The 22614-nt window shown below is 47.2% G+C and overlaps 1 protein-coding gene across 1 annotated transcript; it reads left to right on the plus strand.

Annotated features, from left to right (window-relative positions):
* The first annotated feature begins 1911 nt into the window (after nt 1–1911).
* LOC147886375 (PPR containing protein) lies at nt 1912–21594 on the plus strand. The gene is made up of 3 exons (XM_087395885.1): nt 1912–2202; nt 2332–2438; nt 21107–21594. The coding sequence occupies exons 1-3, from the start codon at nt 2006–2008 to the stop codon at nt 21136–21138; spliced, it is 336 nt and encodes a 111-aa protein (XP_087252011.1). The 5' UTR covers nt 1912–2005; the 3' UTR covers nt 21139–21594.
* Nucleotides 21595–22614: the final 1020 nt, after the last annotated feature.

Genomic DNA, 22614 nt, shown 5'->3' on the forward strand with positions numbered 1-22614 from the left:
TTTTTGAAACTTTCTCATTATACGTTTCCTATAAACTTACGATCTTACCTAACCAATTCTTTATTTTTTAATGCATGTTCTTGACGGTGAGCAAGCATTATGGAATCAAAAGAAATGATCATGGTGGATGTAATTGATGAACTATAACACCAACATTCACACGGTTATAATCCATTGCATTATATCTTAAAGGTCACAATTTCATGCTATTGAAAAGAGAACTCATAAGCTCATGCAACCAATTCCTCACCCGTGTATTTGTTGGGATACAATTTTTAGATCACAAATAATAAAAGTACTACCACTGATATTTATAGAGACCATCAAGTCCAATGGACTTGATGTCGTGTCTCATCTCCAAATTCTAACTTCTTTTTCTACCTCCTTTAACAAAGTGCTAAAATGGAATTATTGCTCTAAATTACATTTAAATATAAAAGATTAGGTTTAGAACAACATTATTTGATACCATTGATGATTTGATTGATTCCTCCAAGATTTCAAAAAAGTTCGTGAGGATGATAACTTGGTCATATTGGTAGTGGGCACTAGTATATAGCAACAACGATGCATTTGAGCCAAAATTTCAACATAGTACAGGAAGGGCTTACCTCAAACGTGGTCTCATGTTTTAAATGCTCACATGTGCAAAAGAGGCAACTATCTTTTGTACCTAAATAAAGTAGGCCCATCTCACAACTTCATTGTATTGAACCTTCCTATCTGAGTTCACACACAACTTCATTGTATTGAACCTTCCTATCTCACACCATCTTGTTTGGCTCCTTAAATGGCATCACCTCTACTCTTGTATGTTGCACATATATAGCATTATTTTCATGGGCCTCTTGCATCTTGGGTCATGTTATGACAACCTTGGATGCTATTCTGCATTCCTCATTTGAGTCATGATATGTAATTCTTCATGTCTTAAGGCTCCATCGTTCTTCACCCTCAAATCGTAGTCACTCATTGCTCTTTCACAAAGCTTGTTCTTGAGATGCTTGTGTGGTTTGCTTGGACTTGTCATCATCTATTCTCATATGTGTGTGTGTGCTCTTTGAGAGCCACCTTGCTAATGTTGGCAGTGGTTGTCTCACCCTTTCTGGCTTGCCATATATGGAGGCCTAAGTAAAGCCGATGGCATTGAGAAGCTCATTTTTTTGAGGGATTTGAGCCACTTGTTAGAAATCTAGAGTCTCCTCTCTCTCCACATTTTTAGCCCCCTCCTCTCCTCTTCTCTCTCTCTCTCTCTCTCTCTCTCTCTCTCTCTTCGAATTCGGACTCCCTCTCTTCCTTTCTCTCTCTTTCTTCCTCCTCTTGGGCAGGCCTATTTAATGATACATATCATTCATCTTGTTTTTTCACACTCACCCACCCACCCACCCACACACGGTCCACTATGCGGGGCACATCTGATGCTGCCAAGCAGTAAGGATTCAAATGAGGTTGGGACTGCATGAGCTGTTGTTGCTCCTCAGTCTCACCCTTTTTTTGGGGACGGGGTTTGCAAGGGTGTCTAGGCCCCCTAAGAGCAAGCATTCCTCTCTTGTGTAAGAGGGTTTGTCTCGCCTCTCCCTACCCATCCTCTTTCATGCAACCATTAGAAAAAATTTGGAAGCCTTGAAGGTTGTGATACAAGCACTCTCCGAGGGCAAACCATAGGGTATTGCTAGAATGGAAACTGTTGGTAGTGGGATCGCCCACACTCGTGCCACCCCCAATGGCAAGCATAGGCTCTCTCTTTCTCTCTCTCTCTCTCTCACTTGTGTCTCTTCCCTCCCCCTCTCTCTCTCACACACACACACGCGCACGCGCGTGCACACACACACAACCCCACACTCCCAAACACAGAGCGCACACACCCCCCCACACTCCCCCAATACACTTTTTTTTTGTGGGAAGACTCCCCCAACACACACACCCTTGTTGGACTTCGTAAGGGACGATGCATAAGCATGGAAACGTGACTCAATTGTGACTGTTTTCTTCCTCACATTGTTGCATGTTCTTCTGCATTGGTGAGCTTAGAAGGACTATGGCTTCCGCGGGGCAAACAGCTAGGCGCCTCTTCATCACCTCTAAGCATCGATTCCACCAGCTTCCCCGCGTGTCCAATGCAATGAAGAGTTCTTCCATGGGTTCCTGCCCATCTGGCCTGCCGTCGGAACTGAAAATCACGTTCACTTCTTCATCCAGAAGGTGCCATTTTCATATTCCTTAACCTTTTCTGAGGTTTAGGGTTTAAGCCAGACACCTTGTAGGCGTTAAGCGCCTCTGCAAATTATCGTGGGTCTATAGAATTTGGAAGTTTCTTGATCATGCTTGCAGGCTGCGAGGAGCTGCTGCCTTGGGACAATCTCTCATGCCATGGCACAGTGCAACTGCTGCGGCGTCGTTAGTGTCAAGGCTCTGTATTGATGGGACTCCTCTTGAAGGTCTGATTTTGAGTTATCTACTCTTCTTCTAGCTATCGATCTACACTAGAAAAGAACGTAGAAAGATGGTGAAGTTCATTCACAATATTACACGGCTCTGTTTAATTATGTATTGCTGCCTTACCAATTGTAAGACATTGCAAAGAATACGACTTAGTGGAACTACATCACTGCCCCTTGCTATGACGACTATACTAATTCACACTACGCATTTTATCAGTATCCTTTTCTATGACACGCTCGCAGAGGATACCGAGATGTTTCAAGTTTGAGTAATGGATCTAATGGTCACTGCACTCTTTATAGACTATTTACTCTGCCACAGTTTCCCTGAATGCCTAAAAAGTATGAGAAATTCACTGTGCTGAAGTCAGAAGAGTTCCAAAAGCAAGCATCCTAGTTCTTGTTGATGATCGAAGCAGGCAGAAGTGAATAAACAATAATTGTAGAGTCTTCTTACAAAATTGTACTCAATCTATGATTGATCTATTCGAAAGAAGATTTCATGAACAAAGATCCAATTCCTTTGGTATTAAAATTAATTGAGAGTTTAGTATTCAAAAGGAACCTGAAGCCTGCATCCGAGTGGTTGTGCACTTGCCACTCTTGCCTTTCTTTTTGCCTTTTTCCACGACTGAGAGTTGAAAGCTTCTTCACAATCTCAGTCTCACCATCCTCCTGATTGTATATCTTATTGCCATATACTTCCTTTTTGATTGAGCGTTGAAAGCGTTCTCCTCACCCTTTGTGGGTTTAGAATTGAAATAAAGGAAAGCCAATTTAAATGGTATATTGGCATATGAAGTTAAATGCTTTAGGAGATGACAGTTGTAAAGTGAGGTTGAAGTCCAGGGTCTAGGGGGTAAGTCTAGAAGTTTCTGGACGTGTGATGAAGAATGTGATATTGATTGATGCATGTAGTCTGGGAGGAGGCGACCATTGTAAGCCCGTGATAGTTTGTTATCAGTTTAGAGGTATTTGTAGGTAGCAACAAAGGCATGGCTACTTGTTCTTAACAGTTTGGTTTCGGAGCCAGGTTTGCGTGATGGGCATGGTGATTTAGGTGGGTTGTTTTTCGCTGGAAGCTATGAGAGGCTGTGAAAGAAATGAAGGGAGTGCTTGTCAGGTGCATGATCAGCAGGTGAGGATTCACTGTGTGATTGGCAGAGTCGTGATAGATTGTGACTTGCTGGTTGAAGGAAAATAGATGATAGGTTGGGCAACATGGCTTATGCGGAAGAGGCGATTTCCTTCAATGGCGCGTGAGGCGATTTTGTTCAATGGCGAACTGCATTGACAAGATAATACCAGCAAGTTTCAACTACAGCAGCGCATGTCGCTGAGTGACTTCTCTTGAATGAGTTGCCGTACTGACGTGGGGATTCAAATATTGTGATCATCAATGTATTGCTCAGAGGATTATTGAAGCTAGCACCAGAGTTGGTTGGCTGTGTGGTTGTAGAGATGGTTTGAGCATGACGGAAGGGTCTTCTAGTAGATCTTTGTTTGAATAATCCTTGCATTAGGTGGCCATCCCATTTTGTTCACATTAATCGTTTCACATGCCATTTGGACATTCTATATGGTTTAATTGCATAAGGAAGAGCTAGTTGTCAGTTCATGAAATGCTTCCATGACTTTGGCAAGAAGCTAAAAAGATAGCATTTGACTTAGAGAGCATTGGAAGGATTTGTAGGTGTAGCAAAGTCCCAGCAGAGGAGATATAAAGATCAAAGGAGCCAAACAAGTTTCGAAAAGGGTTTAAAGTGAATTGATGTGATTTGAGTGTTTTATGCAGCATATGTAAGAGATAGGCCTACCCTTTGTCTCCTTTGTGGACATATTGAGTAGGTTTAAGGTTTTTTGGTTCTAATGCACATTTGCATGTTTACAAAGATACCGAAAGTAGGAAGTGCATCTTTGTTGGATACAACGAAGAGTAGACCAAAGCTTACCAGCTATACAACGAGGAGTCAAAAACTATGGGTCTTTAGGAGAACGAGTCTTATCTTGACGTTGAAAGAGCCTCAACTCTAAAAAGTACCCTCCCCTGTGTCCAAGCTAACAATAGAAGCAAAGGAGGTGGTAGTAGTTTTAGAGAATGAAGACTTAAAGTCAGAGCCAGAAGAGCTAGGACCAGAGCTGTTGAGGAAGATGTTAGATGGAGAGAGAGAGAGAGAGAAGTAGAAGTAGAATTTATTAGCGTCCTCGGGGGGCCAAAAATGACCCATGGGACCCGTCTCGATACAATGTAAAAAGAGTCTCCTCAAGGAGAGGGGTCAGGAGTCTATGAGTTCCTGACGACAGGTAAAAAGACGAGTGACAAAAGATCCCAATGCTGCCGGAGAGGCAGTGGAGAGAACTGATGTCAACTGAGCGGAGTCCCCCAGTATCTGCTGGTAGTCCTCCCTGATATGTGCATATCGGGGGCACTGTAGAGCTACATGTGCCTACGTCTCAACTGTCTGCATGTCACAAAGGGTACAGACTCTAGCATGTCTAGGCTGGTGTATCCAAGCTCCCTGCTCAATGGCAAATGTATGAGATCTGGTACGGAACCTGGCACAGTAATTAGAGAGAGAGAGAGAGAGAGAGAGAGAGAGAGAGTGCAGAAGTGTAATTAGAGAATTTGAGAGAGAGAGAGAGAGAGAGAGAGAGAATGGCACAGTAAAGTGCAAGAGATTGCAAGAGACATGTGCTGGAAAAAACTCTACTTAACTGCTGAGAAAACTGCTCTGGAAGATACCACCAAAGGCTGAACTGCGCCCTCTCAAAGGTACAATACAAGCGGCCAAATGTGCACACTGGTTGGCTGACCTGGACAGGCCAACTGGCCTGAGCTTTTGCCATCCCTTAACCAGCCTCTTCTTCTTCAGCCTTTAACCAGCCTCTTAACCAGTCCCTACTTTAGCCTTTAACGAGGCCCTTTACCAGCCCTACCCTGGCAACATGCTAGTAGAATTTACTACTATCCTCGGGTGGGCACACAGGCCTCACTCCCTATAGTACAGACAGGAGATGACCAGAATTCTAACAGAAGAAGACTTTTGCAAAGGAGAGAAGGTACCACAGACCCTGGAGCAGCTGAGTGTAACAGAGATCTTTGAGAGTAGTTTAGAGGTGGACCGCCATGAACTATGCATGCTGACGGCTTAGATTTGAGAAATGAAGGAGCCTAAAAATGGGATCAGAAATGGAAGCTATTGAGAAAAACTACACATGGGATTCGGTGCCCAGACAGCCAAGAGAAAGGTTATTGGGACCAAGTGACAAAGCTACGTACACATCAGATGAAAGCCAGGTTGGTGGCCAAGAGCTACACACAGGCATAAGGTCTTGATTATAAGGAGACTTTTGCTCTGACAACTCAGAGGATTATAGCATTTGGTATGGGCCAATATTTGAGATGGACATCAAGTTCTTAACGGAGACTTGGGGAGTATGTGGAAGAGCCACAGTGTTTTCAGTGTTGGAAAGGTCACCTCCCCATCTGTAAGCCCCCATATGAGGAGAGCATGGGGGGGGTGGACCTAGGATCTGAGAGATGGTCACATGGGCAACATGATGGTTGCCATGAGGGCAGGGATCAGACAACAAAAGAGAGAGGGAGGGGGCTGCCACATGGGCAGCACCTCACAGCCAAGAAAAGAGGGATAAAAGGGCTGCCACATGGGCAGCACATGGGCTGCCATGTGGGCAGCACAACAACCTGGCAGAGGTGCAGCAAAGCAGGCGTGTATGGGTGGGAAAAGGTGCCTTCAGAGAGCAGCACATGGGGCTGGCAAAGGAACACAGGTAGCAACATGAGCAGAGCCAATAGGCGCCTGCATGGGGGACCTGGAGCAGCAGCACATGGGCCTGCAAGAGGCGCAGGAAGGGGCAAAGGCAGCAGCCCAAAAGGGCCTGCCAAAGGCCCTTTTATATGGCTGGTTGGACCAACCAACCCAGTTGGTTTTTACAGACCAGTGTGGTCGGTTCTAGTCAGCAGCCCTTGGAGGCTATAAAAGGAGGCCCTCCAGGCCCTCATTACTCATCATCTGGAGCAGCCAGTCCACCAGCAGCAGGAGCAGAAGCAGGCTTTGGGCCTATAGTCAGGAGGAGAAAGAAGTACCTTGTGCTGCAGACCTAGCTTGCAGGAGGCTGCCCACCTAGGCTGGTTTCCAGACAGCAAGGTGGAGAGGATCATTCCAGGACTGCATAGGCCTCACATGTCAATGTTTTAAGTCTAGGGTTTTGTAATGAGGCAGTGGCCACTTATGGCTTCTACCAGGGTGGCAAGCCTTAAATGTTAGTGGGTGTTTCCTTCTTTGCAATGAAATACGCTACAGTTTTCATTTTCATGTAGTCTTGCTCGAGTTATCAATGTCTCATGTGTAATCTTTCATCGCTCTTTCCTTTTTATTCCCTTTCTTGACCTGCAAGATGTGGGCTGCCCAAGCACTTATGCTTGTAGCAGTACGCTAGACTTTAATGCTTTACATGTATTAAAGGCCAAATTTGGACCAAGCTACTTAGGGTTAGGACTAAATTGGATAGGGGGTGTTTTTAGCTTTGAATGGCTAAAAGGCACCATGGAAGGCATGATGTGAGTCTCCTCCCCCTCACTGTACATCACGTTTTTATGTGATATCTCCACTTTCTAATCTACTCTAGCTCTCATACTATCCAATGCTATGTGTGTGTATCTTTGACTAACATTTTTGGCACCCCTTGTCGATGTGGTTGCAAAGAAAATCATTGTGTGTTTATAAAATTTCCCATTGTAAGCTTGTTAAAGAGCGTTCGCAAAAATGTTCATACGTAAAATTTGCACGTAGGATATGCAGTTGATGAGGCTACGGTCTTTCTTATTTATTGTCGATTATTCATGGATCTATCTTGTCAACACTTTGCAACTTACATGGTAACATTGCCTGCAAAGACATTGTGTTTTTCTTCAAGGAAAATCAATGTGCAGAGAGGGACTATGTTAAGCATTCCAAGGTCTCTTGTGCCATGAGAGCATGGCTAGAGCTTCAGCAGGGAGGTTTGAAGCTATTTCCATGCTATGGCCAAAAAGTATGAAATCACATACTACATGTGGCTAGATTGCGTAAATACTTATTTTCCTAGTCTCTAGGTTCTCACATTGCGGTTTGCTACTTCTTTCCATCTATGTCTGGTGATGTTAGCTACAAGAGATCTGCCATATCGAATACTTAAGGTCGTGTTGGGATGTTGGAGAAGCCTATGGTGTATCACTAGCTCAAAGCACTATCTCTGATGCCATATTGGAACTGTCCCACTGGCTTTGATATCACGTGAGGTGTCACGATCTGTGACGTATTCCTTTCTCTATTTCTAGACTTATGGATGGTTTGATGAATGAACACTTGTGGAAGGGTATGCCCTTTCGACGGGACACTTCCTAAGAGGCACAACTCTTGCCCTTTCGACGGGACACTTCCTAATGAGGCACAACCCTTCACAAGAGACATTCTAATGAAGAGACATTCCTATTGTAATGTACCCTCTCATCAAGGGTCACACCCTTCACAAGGGGTACACACCTCTTCATGCACACACCCTTTGGAGTACACACCTTTTCATGTGTGGCTCTTCACTCTCTATATAAGAGAGGCCCAATTGTATGGATGACACACAACATCCACCCTACAGATATTCAAGCAATACAATTATTCCTTGTTCTTTGCTATCTCAGTCTCTTTTTTGTTCCTTAGCACATTTCTAAATATAGTAAATCTAGGATTTCTTACAGTGGTATCAGAGCAAAATTCGCTCCTGCCTGTAGGAAATGCCCCCCACCTTCTAGCGCTGATCTGATACATTTTTGCCGCTAGAAGGACATCCGTGCACATTGTGCATGGAAGAGATGGAGAGGATGAGCGTAAAATTTTTAAACGCCTACCCGGCCTAAAGTCATCCTGGCCTCTCCATCTCCCTCACATCACAAGTTGATGTGAATGGACACGACAAAAATCGTGTCTTTTCAGGTGCTTGGGCTGTCCCAAAACCAAGGGAGGCACCTTTTCCACCATGGGACACACCTTTTGGTGACGAGTCTCGACTCCTCACTCATGGGACACACCCTATTGTGGACAAAAGGACATACCTATTCATGACCCCTTTTAACAATAGGGACATATCCCTTCATGAACAGGTGCACCTATTCCAAGGGTCACACCCCTTCGAATAGACACACCTTTTAGGCCCCAAGTACCTACAAAAAGGGTACCTAGAGGGGTAAAAAGGGAAAAAAAAATAAACCCATTCCCTACCCCTAGGATTACCCTAGCTACCTAGGGTTAACTAAACCCCCCATTCAATTTTTGGGGCAACTAACCCATTAGGCAGCCCAACGAAGAGTCGCAGTCTTTTCCCCAACGAAAACTGCAACGTACGGAATTCTTGGCAGCCTGCGCAGCACCAGCCTTGCACCGTACGGATTTCCTGCAGCCTGCGCCAGCCATCGCAGCCTGCACCGTACAGTCCTGCGCAGCCCTTGCCGTACAACCCTGCGCAAGCCCTGCAGCCTGCCCTTGCCTTGCCGTACAGCCCTCGCCAAATCTGCCTGCCCAGCCTGCGCCGTACAGTCTGCCAGCCTGCACAGAACAGTCCGCCAGCCCTGTGCCGTACACTCTATCAGCCCTGCGCCGTACTACCTGCAGCCCTGCGCCATACTGCACGCCAGCCCCTTGCGCAAATCATTGGCCTCGTCAGCCCCCCCCCTTCCTGCGCAGTCCTTGCCAGCCAAGCCTCGCTTCTGCCTTTTTCCTGCGCAGTCCAGCCCTGGGCAATGCTCTAAGCCTCGCCATTGACAGCCCGCAGCCCCTTGTTTTGCCATTTTTGGTCCTGCCAATTCAGCACCAGTTGCAGCTCCTCGCGCGATGAAGACCGCCTGTTAACAGCCCGGACCAGACAAGCCTCGAGCGCTCTTCGCAAACCATTGCACCATGGATCTCCGGACACCGACTTGCAGCCTTCTTCTATGCAATAACTTGGCAGATTAAAGTATTGCCAGGTGGAGTCTTTCCAATCTGCTTTTTAAAGATTCTCTTTAACAAATTACAGCAAATGAAAGAATCCACATTAAAGCATGGAAACCCCTGGTAATTCACCCGGCATTTCAAGGATGCCTCAGGCATCTGCTACTACACAATATCGTGTTCAAATTGCACAGCCAGCCCATTTTGGAGCCTTTGCATCTTGGGTCTTCTGTGTCACGTGCCCTTCGAGTGACTTGGACCACATCCTCTACCTTCTACGTGAGGCACCTCAGTTACATTATTTCCTCAGCACAGTACAGGTTGTGTTCCACGAGACACGAAGATATCCGGAACACGATATTCCTCAGGAGTTTGCTGTTCATTTTTGGAGAGAATTTTACCCTTCACCTTCGGCATCTCCAGGGTACTCTCCACCTCCTTCAGCTCCCAGATATCCTCCTCTACAGGTTGTACCTTCTCCAAGTCAGTATTTACACTCTGAAGGCACTCCTTCTCTTGGATATCCTCCATTTCCGACAGCAGCTCCTTGTCCTTTTTCAGATCCGTGGACTCTGCTACCTACCCCTGTCCTATCACGAGCAGTAACACCACTTTCAGCATCTCCAGTGTTACCTCAGACAGGACCTCCCTTACCAGATTTCCACGGGTGGTTCCATCCTGCCTCGCCTGCCCCCTCCAACATGAGCAACCTCAGGGAGCAGCCCGAACCCTCTTCCAGGAATGGTATAAACTAGAGCGCAAGTTCGCGCTTTTCTCACAGGGATCTCCGACATGTCGCACCGCTCGCGTGAAGCCTCTCCAGAGATTAAAGAATCAAGTCCCAAAAAGACCCCTGAAGGCAACGTCCAAAAATCACTATTGCAACTTCAAATATCTCAGCTTCAGGACAACATCTCCGACTTGGTTCAAAAAGTTCAACAACTTCAAGATTCTCGAAGTCCCGCACATACAGAGGATGACGTGACGCAACCAGACGACGATGCGGACTCTTTCCCACCAGAGGTAGAAAACACTGAACTACGTGCCCTCTACCGATTACTTCAAGCTTCCAAAACTAAAAGACTTGACGTCAAACTTCCGGAAGCCTACACTGGTCAACGCAATCGCCGAACAGTTGACCAATGGCTCGCTAAAATGCGCATGTATTTTGACACTGTTGACCTCATTGAAGGCAAAAAGATCGCCTTGGCAACCTCCCTCTTGAAGGATACAGCATTTCTATGGTGGCAAAGACGCTTAAAGGACGGAAAAAGTGTGTTAACATGGGAACGTTTTGAACACGTGCTCCGTAAGCAGTTTGTACCTGCCAATGCGGGCTTCCAAGCACGTTCAAAACTCCGACAGTTGGAGCAAACGGGTTCCCTGTCTTCCTATATCTCTCAGTTCACCACATTGGTGCTGGAGATTGATGGTTTAACTGAGGATGATCGCCTTCATGCTTTCATCTCAGGCCTAAATCCCTCGTTACGCATTGATGTTCTTAAAGCAAACATCACCACCACAGATGGCGCTATTGCTTACGCAGAGCGCATTACAGATTTCCTAAACATAGGGAAGCAGAGTGCTAATCGCACACAGAACTCTCCTCTAGCCAAAGGTGCTCGCTCTCATTTGCTGGATTCCAACAGAAGCACTCCCCCGAGGATCGTGTTTCTTCTTCTTCACAAAGTCATTACCGACATCCCCAACATAAAGGTGCGGCCATTGACAAGAAGAACAACTCCAGCTCAAAAGGACTTTGTACCATCTGTACAGGCGACCATAGATGGTTCGATTGTCCCAAGCGACCAAAGCAAAATTCTAATATGGAACCTAGCACTTCTCCAAAAGAAGATGCTACCTCAGCACAAGACAAGAAAGGCAAAGCTGTTCGAATGGCGAATACCATCCACCTGAGCCTTGCCAGCAACCCTGAACCTTCCCTGGCTACTCAAGTACTTTGTGTTCAAGGATCGATTCGTGGAACAACGGTCACCATTCTCATCGACAGTGGCTGTTCTCATAATTTCCTAGCCAGTTCGGTGGTCGATAAACTTGGTTGACCACCAGTCCTAGTCTCATGGACTATCAGATTGAACTCGCAAATGGAACGACTTTCTTGTGCAACACCAGAATAAAAAACTTGTCTTTTCGCATCCAACATTATACGGATAAGTTGAACTTCGACATCATGCCTCTTTCTCGGTACGATGTCATACTCGGACAACAGTGGCTCTACGACTATGATCCATCAATCAGTTTTCGCAGCCATACTATCCAGTTTGTCCACCAGGGAAAACTCATTGAGCTAACTGGTTCTAGGGACTCTCCTTCAACCTCAGTTGCCTCTGCCCTACAAGTAAAGAAGTGGGTTCGTAAACGCCAAGCAAAGACTTCACTTCTGTTGGTTACTGCAGTAGAGGAGACACCAACAAAGGATCCTCCTGCGTACCTCAACCAACCTTTTTTCCAGCCTTACCTGGATATTTTTCCACAGGAATTGCCAAAGCAGTTACCACCTCGACGACCAGTGGATCACCCAATCGAACTTATTCCCGGCAGTAATCCACTGTCGAAACCTCCTTATCGGGTTTCTCACACTCAAAATGAAGAAATCCAAAGACAGGTCACCGAACTCCTCGACAAAGGTCACATTCGGCCCAGTCGCAGCCCTTTCGGATCTCCTGTACTACTTGTGGAAAAAAAGAATAAGTCAATGCGCCTCTGCATCGACTATCGAGCCCTCAACAAGCTCACTATAAAAAACAAGTATCCATTGCCTCGCATCGATGACCTCTTCGATCAACTTCTACATGCAACACAATTCTCCAAGATTGATCTTCGTTCAGGTTATCATCAAATACACATACGAGAAGGCGATGAGTACAAGACAGCTTTTCGAACAAAGTATGGACACTATGAATGTTTGGTCATGCCTTTTGGGTTAAACAATGCCCCGGTCACATTCATGACATTAATGAATGACATTTTCAGGCCTTTCCTCGATAAGTTCGTCATCGTTTACCTCGATGACATCCTCGTTTTCAGCAGATCCCTACATGAGCACAAACAACATCTTCACCAAGTTTTTGAAGTTCTCCGCGTAAATTCTCTCTACATCAACATTGAGAAGAGTGAGTTCTTCAAGACCCAACTTGAATATTTGGGACATGTTATTTCAGCTCAAGGTATCTTTGTGGATCCCAAGAAGGTCGAGGTAATCCGAAACTGGCCTACTCCTAAGAATGTTCATGATGTCCGCTCTTTTCTCGGATTGGTAAACTTCTACCATACAAAGGTCTATCAGTTTTCCGAAATCGCAGCTCCTATGTCCGAATTATTGAAAAGCACAGCAATTTTTCAGTGGCTTCCCGAAACAGAGTATAGTTTCCAACAACTCAAGCAAGCACTCACTACCACACCAGTTATGGCTATTGCTGACCCCAACCTTCCATTTGAGGTCATGACCGACGCTTCCGACATCGCTACAGGAGCAGTCTTGATGCAAGAAGACAGAGTTATTGCTTTTGACAGCCATAAACATTCTGATATCCAAACCCGATATCCGGTTTATGATAAGGAGTTCCTTGCCGTTGTACATGCTTATCGCTCTTGGAAACATTATCTCATGGGAGCCGACTCTGTTGTCAAAATAGACCATCACTCTTTAAAGTATATCTTTACTCAGCCAGTCATGAACGCTCGAGATCTGGACGACTCTGACGCTACTTGGCAATCTGATGAAGACTTACAGCAATACCCTGACATTTTACAGCAGTATTTTCAGAATTTACAGTGATATTTTCTACATCAGTTCATTATCTCCACCACGGTCTTCTTTTGAGTGGGAGGGGATGTCACGATCTGTGACGTATTCCTTTCTCTATTTCTAGACTTATGGATGGTTTGATGAATGGACACTTGTGGAAGGGTATGCCCTTTCGACGGGACACTTCCTAAGAGGCACAACTCTTGCCCTTTCGACGGGACACTTCCTAATGAGGCACAACCCTTCACAAGAGACATTCTAATGAAGAGACATTCCTATTGTAATGTACCCTCTCATCAAGGGTCACACCCTTCACAAGGGGTACACACCTCTTCATGCACACACCCTTTGGAGTACACACCTTTTCATGTGTGGCTCTTCACTCTCTATATAAGAGAGGCCCAATTGTATGGATGACACACAACATCCACCCTACAGATATTCAAGCAATACAATTATTCCTTGTTCTCTGCTATCTCAGTCTCTTTTCTGTTCCTTAGCACATTTCTAAATATAGTAAATCTAGGATTTCTTACATGAGGAATCTCAACATGTGTCCCTAGTTCACAACTCATACACCATTTAAGAACAACAATGACCTTACATGTCACAACCTTGAACAGAAGTCATCCAATGTGGAAGTTGAATTGCCAGGGTTATACAAACCACCTTATCTCGCCTCACATGTGTGCACACAAGTAGATAAAGAAATACTTCGGATCTGAAAAGAATACACACACAGTATTACATCCAAAAAACCTCATGTATTGATAGATGAATCAAGTACAAAACATGCCACAATAGTTTATCACTACTTTTTGCAAGGTACAGCCAAGTATGGCACAACTATAGGCACTGTCTGGCTGTAAAAACCTTCCCTCCTGCCACATGCCTCTTCATAGGCTTCAGTTGCTGCTCAAGCATGAGCTCTTACTGCACAATATGCTCAATGTCTATACTCCCTGTAGTGTCCTGTTGGCTGAACTGCTCTTGCACTGACACTTGATCCTCAACTGTGTGTTGACATGCACACTGGAGTGCCATTGTCTGGCGGCCAAAATGACCCAAACGGGTCTTCTCAAATGGCCAACTGGGGCCTAGGGTTCAGCCAACCAGATCTGGCCTCCATCTGCCGATCCTATTTAGGATTCTGCCGACTGGCCATACAGACTGCTGACCAGCTCTTCATTTGGGCCCTGACCTATGCTGTCAGGCTGACCTGCAGCAGGCCAATATAGGGCCCTGCCCAGGCAGGGTGGCCATATGCCCTGGACCAGGGCGTATGCCAGGCTCCAGCCCTTAACTAGGGTATATTCTCAGTGCTAGTTGCTGGTCTGGGTAGCCCATGTGAAATAAACCTAAGAATGATGCTCTGTTGCTGGCCATGTAGAAAAATATCCATTTAAAAGCCTGCATATAACTTCATGGTGGTAGTGGTAAACTTTGCCAAAACGACCTGGGGTTGCAGTGTGCACTGAGTGCTTGCTCCTAGTAACTTGAGAACATAAGGACCTGGAGCCTCTCAAAATGCGTTCAATGCATCCCAGTCCGAATGGGCCCAGTATGCCTAGGGCACTGGTCTCACAAATAAATTAAATAGAACACTTCAGTGCTGAGGTGGCACAAATGATGTCAGTAAGGTGACATGGCAATGCTGATGTGGCACTGATGATGTTGTTGATGACGTGACATTGATGATGTGGTAGATGATGTGGCTTGATGATGTGCTGACATGGCAAGAGGATAGGGATGACACATGGCAGCTAATGTGTGATGACCTGTCCCTATTTTTCTTGATTTGTATGTATGTGGGAGGCACTTTTTCCATTAGGCGGATTCTAACCGAAGTTATAGCAGCCAAACAATGTGTCATTTTGTGCTTGACATCAACATGCTCTTATGGATTCTTGGTCATAGGTAATTCCATATGGGCATTTCCTCCAATTTGGATCAGCAATTAACATTAACCTCTTCTGTGCGCTTGCGCACACACACACACACATATTGTAAGGTTTTTTTTTTTTTGCAAAGAAAGGAACCTTCTATTAATGCTTGAAAAGCTTCATACAAAACAGCAGCCCCGAAGGTGCTGAGTATGGAAAAAAATGGATCAAGGCTGAAAGAGGAAAAACCTAGCCTGTTCCAAAGAAACCCAGCTCACTGCCTAGGGAATCTCTGGTACAGGGGCTAACAGCCAGGTGGGGGGACTATACAGCCAGCGAATCCCTCGCGGAGTAAAAATGTAGAAAACTCCTGCAGGCCAAGCCTTGCAGAAACGTGCGTGCCTCGCGACATTCGCCCTAGAGGCCAGGGTCCCACGCTCCTAGGTGGAGCGTAGGGTGTAGATGATATCCTGCCAGATTGCGACCAAGGTAGCTGAGGGTGGAATCGGATGCTCGCCCATCACCAGACTATAGCGAGCGACCCAAATGTTCCATGCCGTGATACTGGCTACTACCTCCCACACGCTATCCTCCGGAGGGGGATGAGGATCTGGGCTATTAGGAGGGACCGCCTCATGGAGCTCTATCCTCCAAATGCTTTGACCTTGTATCTAGTAAGCTGGAGAGACCTCATCAATCTGGAACACGTGATCTCCCTCGGTCAACAAAGCCACCATCCCTCAGGTGTAGTCCCTCTGAAGGCTCTGCATACGCCTCAGGTCATAATCTTGAGGGCTCCCATCCAAATCCTTGCCGTTCTACGACAGCTCCAGAGGCAGTGATGGATCGTCTCCAGAAATCCAGCAGAGCAATAGTGACATTGCCCCTCCACCCGCATCTACTCCAACCACGGGCCAATGGGCAAGCCTCCGTGGGTGGCCAGCCAGAAGTAGGAGATCTTCCTCGGCCGCAAACTGGACCATAAACGCGTCTAAAACTTGGAACGGACCTCTTGGGGCACTCTCTAGGCCAAGTGCCTGAAGTAGGCCTCTAGGTCCTACACGGAAAAAAACGGGCTGCGTGCTACCTCGTTGCATCATCATCCTCAAGGGGACCCCAGTTCGAGAAAACTGACCCAACCATTTGCTGTCCAATCCACATGCGAAGTACCTCCCACCAAGACTTAGGGATGGCTAGGTCAATCTCCCTCATCCACTGCCTTGCCCCTCGCAAATGCACTAAGGCTTCAAGCCTCGCCTCAGTCTCCATGGGTAATTTGCTCCATCTGCCAAAGGAGCAAGCCGGGGGCCATTGTCCCATTGTGCCCAACCAATGTGAGTCCGCTGCCCGAGCATACGTCCATCATGATCCCTGATCTTCGGATGCCAAACGAGGGGCTGACGCTCGAACTTCTCTCTGTAATGGGGCTGAGCAACGGATGAGGCCCGTGCTAATCTTTACCAAACCCTACGGAGGCTCCTTATCAAGGGGGAACCCTTCCCCGTAAGGGAGGCCTCTGAGACGATCCATCGGTGTGAATGCTGTCATTGCCCCCCAGTGCGTGGGGTGTTCTTGAGAAGCCCTCGCTGTAAGAGGAGCTTCCAAGGATCTGTGCCCGGGGTGAGGCCGTGCACAACCAACTTGCCCAAGAGGGCTGTGCTGTGCATCTCTGGATCAATGATACCCAAGCCTCCCAATGCCAAGCGACCCAAGATCTAGTATTCCTCGTGCCCTGCTCGTCCTCCCTAAACTCCAACGATCTAGGAGTCGACATCTGGAAAACGATCTGTCAGCCTCCTCCAAAAAGCCGAACGGTGTTGTCTGCACGCTGGGGCATACACGTTCAGGATCCCAATCCTGGACTCTTCCATCCCGACTCCCATCCAAGCTGCCCATCTTGGGATAAGCTCGCCGTGATCATAGACTTTTGGGCCCACTGTTTGTGAGACTGAGATGTAGACCCCTCTGCGCCATTTCACGGCAAGGGACCACACCTCTGGGCCCCTCCTCATAAGGAGATGGTGTCGTCGTCTGGTGTATGATGCTGAGAACATATGCTCCTGTATCAAAAGGATGTCCATTGCCGCCCTACCACTGCCCTCTGCAACTTCTGCCGAAGGATCGAATACTGTGGTTGACTACGAGCACGATCGTGGAGCCCGTGCACATTCCAATTCACTATGGTCCAGCTCATGAATGGGGAAGCAAAAAACAAGGCTCTCCTGTGAGTGGGTGCCTATTCCAGAAAGACTGCCTTTTGTGACTTTGTCGGGGTTTGGAGGGCGAGTAGTCCGTGTCCGTACGTCGGCATACTAGGGTGGACACCGACTCAATTTCAATCTTCCGTGCCCACTTCATCACGAAGGAAACTTCCACCCTGAACAAATCATCACACTTCTGGAGTAGTCAGTAGTATGCCTGATCAATCTTTGCCTTAGGCGGCAATCTATTAACCCCTACTGCCAAACCACACATTGGCTTCTCCCGCGTGAAGCTCAACTGAAAATTCACTTAAGCACCATGGGCGTGCCAAAGGTTGAGTCTCTGTGGCCCCATCCACTCGTCCATAATGCTTGAAATCTGATCTCCCAACCTAGCATCAAATACCACTGGGGACCACTTCTCCAACCCTGTGGAGGCGAACTAGAATCTCTAAACTGGGTGTGTCTGGGAGCCCACTACGCTGATCGAACCCCCTTTCCGGGGATGCATGATCACAAGCGCTACCTCCAGGGGTAGTGGGTAAGAGTCCGGAATCTCTAGTTAGTTTCAGGGCCCCAATCTCCAAAAGTCCCACGGTAGGGGAGGCCCAGGCTGAAGTTTGGGACTGGGAGGACAAGCCCCTTCCCTCTGGCTCCCCCCCCTGAATGGACGGAGGGGACAAGATACTGCGACGAGGAAGCCAAAGGGGCGCTGTCTTACCCTTGCCCCATGTCAATGGAGTCGTGGCAGGTCCAAGGGAAGGAGGGGAGGAGGGGGAGGCTGAAGAACCTGCTACGGAGGGGGAAAGGGGGGGGGCGGAGGGAGGGGGACGGGTGGTGAGGATGACCAAAGAAGGAGGGGCGAGGGGGGGAGGAGGGGGCGGGGGGAGCTTGGGAGAAAGGGAAGGGAGTGGAGAGGGAGAGGGATCTGGGGGGAGTAGGGGCAACCATAGGCCCACCCCGCTGATCAAACTCGCTGGGGCTGTGGATCCGCTCCTCCTCAACGGCTGCCGTGCTAACCTTCGTAGCTTCTGCCATCGCAGCATCAAGAGCTCCTGGGGCTCGTTGCTGATACAAGGGTGAATGCAGACGCTAGACCTCCATCATAGAGGATCAACTGGCTAATAGTGGCCCTTGCCGTCGGGGGGTCTCTAAATATGGGCTCCAGCTGTTGCTCCTCCGTAGGTGCCTCTCGAACTACTCCCTCACTCTCTTCCTGCGTCTAGCCTGCTGCATGCGGCGCTTTCGAGCCAGTTTCCTTGGTTTCTTTTTCTTTTTAACCTAGGTTGAGTCCCCTTTTAAAGGTGTCACCCAGGGGGTCTGAGACTCTTGCTGCTCCTATTTGGGGGATGCTGGGCCTTGACCTGTTGACTCTGCCTGCCCTGTAGGCTGTGGGTGTTGGGGGGGGGGGGGAGCCCAGCCTTGGCGGCGAGGACAGTCTTTAGCTAAATGACCCATTTGCCTGCTACGAAGACATTGCCCTGCTAACCCAAAAATCTCCACTCGTTGGCAAAGTGTACCCCCCTCGAGGAGGATCAACTCTAGGAGGGACTTTGGGCTCTCAACCACCAGCCTGATCATAGGGACCCCATTGTCTGCTACCACTGATGCGGCTGAATCTGGCGGGGACTCCAGCACAGTGGCAAACGCTCGACCAATGGAGGGAAGGATGGCTCTGCATTCCTTTGGGAGCCTTGGGAAGCGGAGCGTAACCGGGAAACGGGGAACATGGTGTGTCGTGTCCATGTCCTCCATTGTAAAGTTGTGGTAACAAGGGGAGAATTCGGGCCAAGGAAGATGGGGCTCTACTTCACAAGGCAGTAGCGGGGGAGCTCAAGTGGATGAGGAAGATGCCTCTTCCGTAGATGGTGACCTCCTGAATGTGGTTTCCCTCTAGTGGCAAGCTCGCCTGGATTCACTCTCGCACCTGTCTCCTTGTGGGTGTGAGGCCCACAATTCTGCCCACAATCGCCTTGTCTTGGAGGGACTGAACTGCTTGCTGATCTATTGCTTGTCGGCTGGAGAAAGAAGGACCTTAACGGCTTTGGGATTCGAGGGTGCTGTGATAGAGCCCCTCTGGCCAGACTCAGGGTCACCACCAAGATTTTCTTTCATAGAACAAGCACAAAAGCTCCCGCTGCAAAGAAAGAAAAGGAAAAAACCGGTAGGGAAGGAGGCGAAGAGGGGGCGGGGTGAGGCAGAGAGATGGCGATGGAGGAGGCGGAGATGAGGTGAGGGGGGGCGGGAGAAGGCGGGCTGAAGGAAGGAGGGAGAAGGCGGGGAAGGAGGCAGAAATGAGGTGGGGGATGGCGGGGAGGAGGCGGAGATGGCGGGGAGGAGGAGGTGGAGGTGGCGGCAGAGGGGGGAGGCAGGAGGGACAGCGGAAGGAGGCGGAGGGGCAGCGGGAGGGGGCGGAGAGGGGAGGTGGGATGAGCAGTGGGAGAAGGCGGGAGAAGATGGGGAGGAGGCAGAATTGGCGGGGAAGAAGATGGTGAAGGAGGAGATGGCGGGGGAGGAGTCGGAGGAGGGCTGCGGGAAGGAGGAGATGGCTGGGGGGGGGGCAGTGGGAGCAGCAGCCCTTCGTTGTTATTGTAAGGGTATTAGTAGCAGTGTGCTGGCTTATAGCATGGGCCCACCCACCCTTTATTCTTGAGATTTTTCTGAGCATTCGGGGTATCGGAGGGTTCTTACTTGCACTATGAATAGCCATGGGGCATTTTAGAATCTTCTCATTAACCCAGAGACTAGGCACAAGTAATGAGACTCTGGTATGGGACAATGAGAGTCGCTCTAAAGGCAACCACCAAGCACCATTGGCGGCTTACATGGGGCCAGCAATAGGCCGAATAGGTTGGCTGGCTGGCTGACTGAGCACCTGGTTGGCTAAGTAGACTAGCTAGATGGCAGTCCCAAAAAGTGGTAAGCTGCCCTTGTGCATCCCTTGGTCTGTGAATAGGAGGCTTGTCACCTTCAACCACTGTAGCTCAGAGAGTGAGTGTGCAACTTGGAGGAATAGTCGTGTCTTGTATTCAGCTTTGGACTACCAGTTTAATCGCCCACCTTGGGCATAGTATATAAATTTGATTTGAGCATCTCTCTCGATTTGTTCAAATATATATCTCTGTTAGTTGGTGGGAGAAGCATCTAGGTATTCCCCTCTGGATCTTTTATATTTTGTATGGTGTTTGGTCTCATAGGCTCTGTTTTTTCAACGATGGAAAAAGAGTGTGTGCATGTGTGTGTGTCTCTGTGCACGCACGTGTGCATGAGGGAGTGGGTGCTGGATTGCTTATTGAGAATCCAGCAGGGCCTATAGCAGAGAACTGAACTTGTAGCACTGCAAGGTTTCTTGTTTGTGGCTGTACCGTTGTCTGCTAGATCACGTTGTACTTGTTTTGACAATTTGTTTGCTGAGATGCATTTCAAATGCAGAGCACATTAGAGTGCTACTAATTTCTGCATCAAAGTCTGTTGAAATGAAAATCATGATTGATATTATGTTGCGTGTCTGCTCCCCACCCAGGGATTCATGAATGGAAAAATATACTTACGGTAATGACGTAGCTAAAAGCTGTTTTCTGTATTTTATTGGAAGAGTGCAGGCTACTCTCCAGCAAAATCCCTAAATCTAGCTAGCTGTCCATTGATGTAATGATTTGGTTTGGCATCCACACACACTCATCTATGTTAGCGTTGAAAAAGTTCAAATTCCACAGGTCTATGCTTAAGTTAGGTGGTCTGCAGTTGGACAAATTGAAGACTGGTGACCCTATATGTAGATAGATCTAATGTTTGTTGGTCTGGTTGTCTGGCTCTTTGATGTTGGCAGGAAGGATGAGGGATTACGTGAGTCCTATCTAGGCAGTGTTATAGGGGCACAGTTTTGCATTATTGGGACATCTGCCTGTGATCCATGTTAGCTGGTCTGCAGAGAAGAAATGGTGTTTCCCAAGGATGGCACAGAATTGAATTGTTCGAGAATGGAGAGATTCAGATTCCATGTTTAGATACCTAGAAAGATCACTGCAGAGAAATGTTTGTTTAGATTAGAATCTTCCCTCTATGCTTCTTTAAGGATCTTCAAATTCTGACAGGTTGGTTCCATAAACAAAAATAGGTCCGAAATTTGCGCTGGCTACAAATCTTTTGGAGTGTCTACTGGAGCCTCTGCTTCTGTTTCAACCTTTGTATCTTTTTCTGTCTACGTGTGTCCTGTGAATCACTTGCGATTGCCATGTGTCATCGGAATCATATGCATAAAAACTTCTATGCTGGAGATTCAATGCTTGGTTTTGGAAGGATAAAAAATTTAGGCGAGCTTTTTCCAAAAATATTCAAATTAGGTGATCTTTTTGTAGATTTATCACAGTTTCTAACCGCCTTAGGCGAGCTTTCTGATTTATTCCTCACATTACCATGAGCAGAGATTTTCTGAACTCTTCATGCAGATGGTCCTGTTGGATCAATAACAGCACACACAGGTACAAATTTATCTCCCATAGATGCAATCATTCATTAATATCATTTGTATCAATGTTGGATAGGTGGCAAACTGACAGTAAACCAACAAAAAGTATTGTATTGTTGTCACCCACTTATGAAAATAACGTCTTGCGAACAACATCATCTAAATTCCTACCACTACCTTTGAGATATATCCTTTCCTTCCAAAAAATGCACTCCTTTTTGATCCCTTAGCTTGAGGGCATAATACTTTTAGAAAGTAATAAAATGTAGGATGAACATTGCTTCAGGGTATAATACCTTTAGAAAATCAAATCATCACTGGATTGCATAGCTCTGTCACATCAAACTGTCATTCATGGATGTCAATTGGCCGTCATGGACCACATAAAAACATATCTAGGGTGAAAAAGCTAAAATTCACAGCCTACCCACCCTCACCCTTGCTCCCTACAATTGCCCTAGACATGGGCCGTAGAAATACATCGAGCAGAGTGTCATCCCTCTCAAGCGAGACACAATGTCTCTCCAATTTTGTACATGCACCCCACATATTTTCAGTCCCAGCCACGACATCGATGACCACATCTCCTTTTTTTGTGAATGCGTATAACAAAAAATTGCATGACAACAATAAACAAGGCGGCTTAGATTAGCATGCACGTTTTTCGCATTGTTAATTGACATGAAGAAAGATGTCATGCATTATATGCCAAGACCAACTTGCCTCTCTGCACCACCGTGAATGTATCGACCACCATGTGCTGTTGAAAGCATGTGTACTCCCCACTTGCATTCACATATCCATTCGGCCCCAGGATGGCAGATGTCCTCTTCCATGATCCTCTCTGCTTTTCTCAGGATAAATGTGCA

This window comes from Dipteris shenzhenensis, chromosome 24 (assembly GCF_047967505.1).
Source record: "Dipteris shenzhenensis isolate YYH24624 ecotype China chromosome 24, Dip_SZ_1.0, whole genome shotgun sequence".
Classification (NCBI taxonomy): domain Eukaryota; kingdom Viridiplantae; phylum Streptophyta; class Polypodiopsida; order Gleicheniales; family Dipteridaceae; genus Dipteris; species Dipteris shenzhenensis.

What these genes read in the sequence shown, in the direction of transcription:
- LOC147886375 (XM_087395885.1), top strand. Translation starts at nt 2,006, where the DNA reads ATGTTCTTCTGCATTGGTGAGCTTAGAAGGACTATGGCTTCCGCGGGG. An exon ending in TTCACTTCTTCATCCAGAAG is followed by an intron (nt 2,203 to 2,331) that starts GTGCCATTTTCA and finishes TCATGCTTGCAG; the next exon opens with GCTGCGAGGAGCTGCTGCCT. An exon ending in TGATGGGACTCCTCTTGAAG is followed by an intron (nt 2,439 to 21,106) that starts GTCTGATTTTGA and finishes TGATGTTGGCAG; the next exon opens with GAAGGATGAGGGATTACGTG.